We start from the raw sequence: 10,557 nt of genomic DNA, 5'->3' as shown, positions 1-10,557 counted from the left end.
GCAAATAATTCAACATGTACGTGTGAATCATTACAGACATGTTCTTTAAATCTCTCAGCAAGACCAAGAATGAGAATGACATATTGAAATTTTGCCAGAAAAAAGCGAAAATGAAAAAAAGAAGTAGAAATAGAATCAACCGTTTTTATTTCGCTTATCCTTCGAAAGATTTGCTATGTTTAAAGCATTTGGCAGTTAAATATTTCATCGGAATAAAAAGGAGAAACGTTTTTTATAGCTCCGTTAAAATGGATACATTATACGTGGAGTCTCGAAAATCTGGAAATTTTGCATATTTCATATTTCCTGTTTTCACTGAAAGTACCAAAAAATCAAGAAGACTTAGTAGAGAAATGATCGCTTAGTTACGATGATTTTCTAAAGATTTGATCTTTCCCGAATGGTTCAGGGATCAAACACGATTTATGGAGCAGAACTTATCGACTGCTTCTTAGAAGATGTTTCCCCACCTTCCAAACTGTTCTAATCACTTTGACCTTAAATTTCCATGACATTTTTACTCTGACAAAAAACACTGCAAAGCAATATTGAAATTGAAAAAGGGTTTCAAAGTTGAATGTTAACTTAAATGTTGCACAAAGCTCAAAAAGTATCGTCCATTACAGTTCTAAAGTTTCCCTTTTCAGTGTGCAGGATAATTTCCCACGAAAATTGTTGACATGTGCGGAAAACAATTCGCAGCTTACCTGTTAAATAATATGTCCATAAATATGCAGTCCATAATAATTGCAGTACATTTCTCAACTAATTTTTTCTTTTGCTCGAAATTATTATACAAGAACTTTGTCCCATACTATCTTGTGTCGCTTGAAATATCTCGACATTGACAGCGTGATTCTCTTTCAAAATGTTATAGGCAGTTGACAATCCCCAAATTCACCAGATTAAATAACGATATTTATATGCTGATCCTTATAAATGATTGCTGAAGAGTATACCCCGTATAATGGTAGCTAGATGGAATATTTTAGCAGCATTATTAAGATCTCATTTAGTCCTTGCTAAGCAAAGGTCTACCAAGCCAAATAATAACATTTCGGCTGTTCCGATGGACTGGTACAGAAACACTTTCTGACTATATGACGTGCCATTCTTAGTACCACTATAACCATAAGAACTGGTGCTGTTTACCATCCTGAAAAGACCTTTTTTACTTGATCCTTCTTTACTTAAAAAGACTTTTCTACGTAATTCTGAATGCCGAACTATTATTTCCAATGTGATGGCGGAAGTTCACTATTTTCTATATCTTAATTTATTTGTCGGGAGAAAGGTTTGCAGTTAACACGAATGACAGTTGCTGTAGCCATGATAATGATCATGTCAACAGTTCTATGTTCGAATAAGAAGAAAAACTTGAAGAAAGATTTAGATTCTATTCGGAAAACACTTATATCAAATGAAAAAAAGAAGTTTGTTTGCTCATATTCACTACGTATTAATTTCTAGCAATAATCTGTTGTTGATGTCGTTGAGTTTAACATTTGCATTCCGAATTTTTGATTTCTTATTTCCTATAGACAGAAGACACACGTGGAAGTGACTTGCATTTTCAGCAAAACAATCCAAACTTGTCCTTTCGCAATTGGTCCTAAAATGAGGTGATATTTATCAACTGTAAAATTTTTGTTGTGTGATTTCCATTGCATTGCTCTGTTATTTTTTATTGCCTTCCAATTAGTCTGTGACACATAGATTAACTTATTTAATTGCTGTCACATCGGTTGTCGTTTAACTATTAATCAGTGATTTCTTTTAGGTTAAAAAAGATATACCCAAAAATGAATTTAAAAAAAGGGAGGATTTATTAGCTTCAAATTTTCCAACGAAAGAGATAAAGAACAGAAAGGTATGCCATTTCCTGCATTGTTCCTTATACTTTAACCAAGAGTGAACCATCTTAGCATTATTTGATCCATCAAATGGGCTCTTTGACCTCTATATTTTAATAATTTTTTGCTGCATCACTACAAGTTTTGGACACTTCTTACTCTGCCCGTATATCTTTTTTTTCCGCTTTATGATCATTTTTATCAGAGGAGCTCATTACCTATCTTCACATCTCTTCATCTTCTCAGAATGACCTTTACATGTCGAAAATATAATTATCATACCTACGAACGTGTTGTTTTTCCTTTCTCTTCCCATCTATTCCCATCCTTCTAACTGTTTTGCACAAGAAAAACGAAATGGAGATGTTTTAAAAATGAAAATTCTGAGAGACAAGAGAAGATTCCATATTTGATTGCTACTTTTTTCAACATTTCTTCTTTTTTGTAGTCATTAGAAGGGAAAGTTTACATCACTATAAGTTGGAGGGATTTCATGTTTCATCTGTATCATATATTTCAAGCTTTTGCATATTTGCGTTTAGCCTGCCTGATTTTATTTAACTGATTTCTTGATTAAGCTATGAATTGCAGTATTACCATCTTACAAAGTTTAAAAAGATTGCAGAGGAATAATAAAAAAAAGAAAGCACATAACAATGATAATGCAGCGTCAAATCAGGTTAGACGTTTGGACTACAGAGTTCTTTTTCTTTTTTTTCACATTTAATTACTATTACTTGAGTAATCTCTGAAGCCAAATATGCTTTCCGATGTTTTCGAAATATTTTCTTACATAGAGGGTTGAAGATGATACCCTTCAATTGTTAAAAAAATACGGTTTTTTGAAACTCTGTAAGAGTTTAATTTGCTAGTTACGTGGCGTAGGCTTTCATGGTGACAGTCCCGGACAACTTGCCTGTCCAGATGATAAAAAAGCATTTTATCCACCTGTTGCGGAACCGACACCATCAACAAAAAGAAAACGAGAAGAAGCGCTTGAAAAAGATAAAGAGGAAAAAATCAAGGAAGGATTCTACCAGGTGAGTTGCTAACAAGACACATACAGTAACATGATTGATCCATAATTTCTCGGAGTCAGCAAATCGCAGTCTTGACTGGGACAGTCATCATTGTTCTGATAGAAATTCAGAAAATGATATTAGCATTATTGGAGGTATTTCTGGAAGCGCTCATTTTAAAGGAAGTTTGTTCAGTATACTGGAGTGACTGAACCTCAAATTAAATTTCAAACTTAATTGGGCTCTTTGTCCAGCAAGTGACTTTATTCCAAGGCAAGCATTGTCGACTTTGATTTTTGCAGTCTCGATCTGATGAAGACGATACACTTGAACCAATCAAGAGCCTGAAAGATGAAGAGACAGACCCAACGGATAAATCAAATGTGTCGAAGAAAATCAAAAGAGTGAAAAGTGCTTCACATCGAGATAGTCAAAACATGAAATTAAAAACTCATGCAGATAACGAAGAATAAAATACGAAAGAGAACCGGAAAAATTAGAAACAATGCGGTAAATTTCAAACCAAAAAAAATCAGGAATGCATATTAGTTATTTCTATCTTTATGCATGCTGTTAATTCAAATAAACGATGTGATATAATTATAAGTGTTAGTCAAGGTAAAGCCTGGATGGTGATTTATTGAAGATCTTTCTCCAACAAACAATCTAACTGTCTTTCGAAATCCTGAAAGAGAATTATCTTGTTAGAGATGAAAATTCCACTACTATCAACCTACTCTTTCTGGTTCAAGAGGGAAGCCCAATCATACCACCATTTCTGATAATTTTTTAACCACTGTGTAATGACAGGTGATGCTTTCTTATCGAAGAAAAGGAATAGCGGAGGTTAGTTTCTGGTTGTGGTTAGAGTGACTTAGAACCCGGAAGCCCGGAAGCACTTGGATTTTTTTGATTCCAGAATATTTGCCTTATTTGCTCATGATGACAGTAATATTTGCGTCTTTGTTCAGCAGTGTGAATGGAAAGGATGTCATAGCTTTTCTCTCTACAAAATTTTTGATTGATAATATATCCAACATAGTATTGAACAGCTGCAAAAACTTTTCTGTATTATCTTCCTTTCATGTTTGGCAAAGAAAGTAATAAAGCATGGAAGAGAAGATAGTTCAAAGCCAAGACACTATTACAGTGAAGTTTATACCTGCAGATAATATTCGATCTGAACTCATTCATGTTGCCGTATACCAAGGGAATTAATCGATTATGCGATGTCCTTGTTTTCTTTGCACAGTGTGAGTACCGTAAATTAGACAACCGGTCAACGGGGACAGATAACTTTATTTTGATCAAAGAAATCTCGAAATATAATGGTCAACAGAAGATGAAAACGGTTACACAATGGCTATTGAATTCGGTACATGCGACATTATCGCAGGGCGCACTCCCCCCTTTAAAATAGTTTGTGTGCCTTTGATATCACTCAGCCTGAATATAGGTTTGTAAAGGACGTCTACGTGAGGATAAACAGCTCATCAATGACACTTGGTTGCAACACCTGTAGAACCTATTTAATTTGGATTATCAAGCTATGACAAGCTTGAATGATCTCGATTTCAGCAGAGGAGACGAGTACTGCTACACCGGTGATATGATGGGGGTAAAGCTGAAAATGAATGATGTCTAGTATCCCCTTTGTTCATATTAAACTACTTGTGATCTTCAAAATTTTTGAAAATATTTGTGATTAGTGACAAACCAGTAGACTTCACTTATGAACGCAATGTAAATAAAAGCTTCATAAATGGCAGTACACGTAATACGTCTCCACACTTTAAAAATCGATATGATCTGAAATTATACTAGATCTAAAGTTCCGCATAACTTCCCAAAACTCTCGCTTCTCTCCAATGTTATTATACACGTGTATCCGCCGAGAACTGAGAGGAATAGCATCAGTAGTACTATAAACTTTAGCCTTTTAATTCCCGAAGATTTCAAAACACTTTCATATTTCATAATTTAGTCTGGTGTAATCCCACATACTCCTGTATTTCTGCTTCGTTCTTCGTCTTCTTCAGCTTTAGTTATTTCTCACCATAAATCACCATAAAAAAAGTCCAGATTTAGATTTTAAAAATCTTGAATATTAAAAAATTCCGAATAACATTTGTAACGTATTTAAAGCATAATTTCTCGTAATACATATAAGCTTCAGAATGCTTTCAGGATTGCGATAGTGAAATGTGTAAGTCAGCTGGCTTCACATTGCTTTCATTAGGAGAAACAGAACTTACTGAACAAAGATGGCATTATTCTAACAAAAACAATGATAACATTGGTACGCATACTCCTATGAAAAATACGAAAAATCATGCCTGAACGCCGACAAATGGGAAGAAAATGAAATGAACAATCGCTAATATAGAAGATATAGAAGAAAAAACCAGAGAGAAAAATGGAGCCAAACATGCTTAAAGAAAAAAAAAACAAGCCTTTTACTGAAAATGCAAACTATGCCATATCACAATTACTTAGTTTTTACTCTATATATTTAAATTTTTTCCGAGAAATTAAGACCAAGCTATTATTTTCTCTTCTATATTCTGTTTATCCTTCTAGGCACAAACTAACTAAATAGGTCTTACTGTCAACAGAATTATATGAGAATGGATAAATGAAACATGCATAACTGAAATCAAAAAGTTCGCTTAATCACTCGGAAAAGAAAACATTACAAAACAGAAAAAGGAAATCCTCGACAATAAAAAAAATGTAAGTATAGAAAAAAAAAAATCCGACGATAAGCCCAATAATGTGCTTAATTGCCCATGACATAAATAAACAAAAAAGTAAATTGTTTAAAAAAGTAATTGGAAAAGAACAAAAGCACAGAATATTATTGGAAATTTAGCGGAGGAAGTATGTACTGTTCGTACTGAAGAAAAAAAATCAATGGGAAATCAATGAGATGCGCTGTTTGAATAACAATAAATAAATGAAATATGTATGATTAAGTTTAAAAAAAGTGTAGCAATGAAAAGTGTTTGGGAGAAATGTTAATTGTTCAAAATTATTTTAAAAGATTCCTTCGCGCAGAAATTCAAATAAAAGAACTGCCCTCCTAATATTTCGCTTTATTCCATTTACTGATTTCCACCTTGTGGCTGCTGCTGCTGCCAGTAACTGAAACATACAGAAAAAAAATGAAGCTGAACAAATAAATGCTTCATTTAATCCGCACCAAGAAAATTGAGATTGTATAGGTGTTCTAAAATCAAACACATGCATGGACTAAGACAAAATAAGTAAGTTAAAACAAAACAAGTAAGATTCTCTCATGCTTAAAAGACTTTGATTCTTACAAGGCACCAAATATTGAAGACCATGGGATAGTTACATCTTTCCAAGAAGAAATAAGTGAAAGACTTTTGAATACTTCTTTTTATAAGATGTGTAATTTTCTGTTCTATGAAGTTTAAAACTCAACATATAACAATTGCAACGTCAAAATCTCAACTAACCTCTGCCACTGCTGCTGAACAAGCTGTGGATTACTGTAATATTGCTGATAGTAATTCCAGTATTGTTGCTGCGCTGCAGCACTACCACCTGGACCACCTGACGCACCATTTCCATAGCCATAGGCTCCATAACCACCGTAATTTGCATACGCTTGGGCTTGATTGTAAGCATTGGCCTGCTGATTGTGACCCTAAGGAGAAACTTTTAGAACTAATGTCTAGATGCTGAAAGCATAACTTATACATTACAAAAGGAAAAACGAAAGACTTGAGTCAAAAACCTGAACTTCACACATCTTAGTGTGATTTCCCAACTTTGTCTAACCCGCTGTTGGCGGTGTAAAATATCAGTATTAGTACTCTGAAGCTATCATAACGACATGTGGAACGCAAAATATGATAAGCATATAAAATAGCATTTGCCATTAAACAGCGACTAGTGAAACTGATGAAGCAGAAAGTCCCATAATGAATGAAAGTCAATGAAGACTAACCTCAGGTGTTCTTCCCCAAGAGCATTTTATGTTCTGACCGCACAATTCTTGTCCATTCATTTTGCAAATAGCGTTACAAGCAGAATCCTTTTTGTCGAAACGCACAAATGCATATCCCTGTGATTTGAAGATTCGAACTTCTAGGATACGGCCGAATTTGTCAAATGCAGCTCGTAGGTCTTCATCTAAAAAAGAACCTTTGAAATCAATAAAAACGAATAGATAATGTTTGAATAAAATAATGCTTGAATCCCTTAACAAAACAATACATGCGATCGCTATAATAATGCATATCCTTACATCTTCTTAAAGAAGATAGCTTTCTTATCTTCCTAAATTTCATGAAAAAAGAAGTAGGAACGACTCAAACGATGTAATTAAGTTGCTCGAACCATCGGCATAACAGTCACTGTCATTTCTATCTAAATACCTTTTCAAAATGTTATTAAAACTGTAGAAGCACAAATACACCTCGAGTGTCTTACAGCTCGAGGAATGATTGTGTTACAAAAATTTCAATATTATAGCACTTCTCTGACACTAACCATGCGATAACGCTTCATAAATGCACCAAGACGGCCCATTACAACAGCAACACAGGTAAGCTCTTAAGAAGTGCTTCTCTCTGACAAACTATTGCTCTCAATGCTACTAACACTCAAGTATTTCAACAATACATCGAGTGACCTACCATTAGCGCTTGAGTTAACATTTCCGACGTATACAGATGTATTATCCGGACCCGTCTGATTATAGACGTCATCGTAATTCAACTCGGTGCGTCCATACTGTCCATCACCGGCACCCGTACCAGTTGGTTTACGTGTTGCCCAATTTGTGCGAATTGTTCGTCGTCCTAACCACTGACCATTCATTTGTTCTATTGCTCGCTCCGCCTCCTAAATGAAGGATTTGTTCACTTTTTGTTTCTATTTCCTTGTTATATCTGGCTGATAAATTTGACATTGTATAATGTACTACTGTCGACAGGTACACTTTTCAAAACCATAAAACGTGCAATTGTTTCAGGCTGGAAAATGAGGTATATTACCAAAAAGAAAAAAATATTCATCAAAAACTTGGGATATCATCAAAAAATACAAATTATAAGTAAAGGTTAAAACATTTACCTCTCTCTTCGGGTAAGAAACAAATCCATAGCCTTTTGATTTCAAAGTTGTTGCATCCCTAATTACTTTAGCATCCCTATAATGAACAAAAAAAAACAGAACAATGTTACAGAATGCAATTAGAACGATTACTGCCAAACACCAGTAATCTCCCAAACTGTCCTTTTCTTAAGGAAATATTTTAAGCCTAATCCATCAAAAACTGAGCTAAAGAGAAAAAAAAACTTACGAAACTTCTCCGAATGGAGCGAATGCATCTTTCAATGCCTTATTATCAACTTCTGGAGACAAATCGCCAACAAATACATGGAAGTGTTTACTGGTATCCACTTTGGCTTGTGATCCTGGTTCAGTAGCCCAGTTCACCTTCATTTCCTAAAGATTTTTCTCTCAAGTTGGACATTCTCTAAATAATGATAGATTTTAACATAACCTAAGTTGAACTGCACATTCCTAATTAATGGAGAGTTGTCATTGAGTTTTAGTAATGAGTTGTCCTAGTTGTCATTCTGAGCGATGGAAACTTATCCCCTGAAACATATACTAGATTGCAGTGAAAGGTAGCAATTCCAAATTACTCCACCGTCACGATTTTCCAAACTAACATTTGCTAATCACAAAAATTTCAACGCACTAAAATGTAGTATACAGCTGCAACAGCAAGAAAGCTTTGTGAGCTTAGTTATGAAAAGTTGTGTCCATAAAATGAACCTTTTCCAAAAGCACTCTTTTGTTCATTGCCTGCAATGCTTGCGCAGCAGTATAGTGATCAGCGAATTCCACGAAAGCATATGGATCATTGGTTCCCTGTAAAATAAATATGAAAAATACCTTAAATTATATAAATTACTTTGCTCTGACGCTGTCACATTTTTGTCTTCCTCAATTTCAAGCAGAAAAAGTTCGAAGCAACAAAAATTTAAAAGCAATTCGAAATATACAAAACCGAAGGGCTCAAAAACAGGACAGCGTCAAATATTGTTGCACATCTGATACTCACCTGTTTTGTTTCAGTCGACAATATACCCTTCCCTACTCGCACCTCCTCCTACTACTACTACTGCTATCAAGTACATAATCACCTCCTGCTTTCAGATAATTGGAATCGGGATGCTGTGTAATGTCATCAGGTACTTACCGTTGCATGGAGTGATGCAGTCTCAAGGTATTTGCGTTCAATGGTTTTTTATCTTTCTAGTAAGTGTGTATGATTTTTCTTTTCGTTTTAATAAATGGAAGTTGAAGAAAATTGGACGATAATAAAAAGAAGGAAAGCGAATGAATGAATTGAAAAAGAATGAAAAAACTTCAAAGATATAATGAAAATGATGAAATAATTAAATTTGAAAAAATTGGTACTTAGCCAAAGAGCGCGAAATGCCCCGGCATGTTTGTGAATTAGAGTCTGTGTATATGAGACAACTTGAGTACACTCTCCCTGTTCTCCAAATATTCACATATTCATATCATATCCACATCCTGTTTGTGAGATGTGCAATAAAGTAGTAACAGTGGTAGTTGTAGTAGCAATTAGCATCAAGTAGTCCTTACCAACAACGCCATGTGTATATCTCCCTTATTATCTGCATACATATCATGTCACGTCCGATTTTTCTTTTTCTATTGAAAGGAGAAAAATTCAAAACTCTTTACAATAATGAATGTACCAGAAAGCGCATAAAGAATGAATGAGGAATAAATGAAAAAAATTTGAATAAAAATAATAAAGAAGCGTCGCTACCCACCAAAGCGGACGTGAATGATATTGTAAACAATAACAAGTTGCAAAAATAATGCACATATTTCTCTCAAATACCTCGAAATTTCAAACTATCACAATTTTAAAACCTTGAGCAAAAACGAAAGACGTACATCAAAGATGACTTTTGTTTTCGTAACAGCACCAATCTGCCCAAATAACGTGGTAATAAAGTCCTCAGTTATACTTGGATCCAAATTTCCAACATAGCTGAAATTTAATCCAAATTTCCAACATAGCTGAAATTTACACTATAGAAACAGCAATGTATGGTAAAATTCAACGAATGTTGTGAGCATATGCCGTAATTCAGTATGGATGAGTTACCACACCATACCACTTTATAACAAAATGAACGGATGAAAAACCTGAAATACAAGAGGCCAGAAAGGAACATACACAGTTCTTGGTTGATGATCTTCACTACCAGTATCGAACCCAGCATTCTGTGCCGCTTGGAAATGATAGCGAGCATTGTAGGCTCCTCCTGAGCTGCCGCAACTACCACCTCCGCCAGTTCCCGGACCCATCACACCTTGCATCATTCCCGTTTCATCGTGTCCATAAGGAGTAGCCACTTGTTGCCCGTAACCATATGCTCCATAGCCGTACGAGTTAAACTACAAAACAAAAAAAGGTTCTAGTAAAAGCCTTATTCTTTACAATTCATTAAATAGAATGTGAACCATTGTGGAACATCTAATGTCGTCCATTTATATATATATGTATATACATATATATATATATATATATATATATATATATATATATATATATATATATATATATATATATATATATATATATATATATATATATA

The 10,557-nt window shown here is 34.4% G+C and overlaps 3 protein-coding genes across 3 annotated transcripts in view; 2 read left to right on the top strand and 1 right to left on the bottom strand.

Moving 5' to 3' along the window:
• Positions 1-2,433: 2,433 nt before the first annotated feature.
• Positions 2,434-3,345, top strand: LOAG_09367 (hypothetical protein; the record flags this gene model as incomplete). Its single annotated transcript, XM_003144895.1, has 3 exons — positions 2,434-2,532; positions 2,726-2,893; positions 3,175-3,345. 3 exons carry the CDS (start codon positions 2,434-2,436, stop codon positions 3,343-3,345), a joined length of 438 nt encoding a protein of 145 aa, XP_003144943.1.
• A 330-nt stretch (positions 3,346-3,675) lies between these two features.
• On the top strand, positions 3,676-5,212 carry LOAG_09366 (hypothetical protein; the record flags this gene model as incomplete). The annotated part of the gene is made up of 4 exons (XM_003144894.1): positions 3,676-3,718; positions 4,212-4,328; positions 4,451-4,476; positions 5,060-5,212. 4 exons carry the CDS (start codon positions 3,676-3,678, stop codon positions 5,210-5,212), a joined length of 339 nt encoding a protein of 112 aa, XP_003144942.1.
• The window catches only part of LOAG_09365 (hypothetical protein), a 6,401-nt gene continuing 936 nt past the window's right edge, over positions 5,093-10,557 (bottom strand). The window contains exons 2-10 of the mRNA XM_020447913.1: positions 10,137-10,357; positions 9,851-9,947; positions 8,690-8,785; positions 8,208-8,353; positions 7,979-8,054; positions 7,540-7,747; positions 6,849-7,033; positions 6,355-6,545; positions 5,093-6,016 (exon numbers count right to left, since the gene is read on the bottom strand). Of these exons, the coding sequence (XP_020301901.1) occupies positions 5,977-6,016; positions 6,355-6,545; positions 6,849-7,033; positions 7,540-7,747; positions 7,979-8,054; positions 8,208-8,353; positions 8,690-8,785; positions 9,851-9,947; positions 10,137-10,357 (1,260 nt within the window). The 3' untranslated portion in view covers positions 5,093-5,976. The remainder of the gene's footprint in view (positions 6,017-6,354; positions 6,546-6,848; positions 7,034-7,539; positions 7,748-7,978; positions 8,055-8,207; positions 8,354-8,689; positions 8,786-9,850; positions 9,948-10,136; positions 10,358-10,557) is intronic.

This window comes from Loa loa (genome assembly GCF_000183805.2).
Source record: "Loa loa unplaced genomic scaffold supercont3.80, whole genome shotgun sequence".
Classification (NCBI taxonomy): domain Eukaryota; kingdom Metazoa; phylum Nematoda; class Chromadorea; order Rhabditida; family Onchocercidae; genus Loa; species Loa loa.
This window is presented reverse-complemented; position numbering and strand designations above follow the sequence as displayed.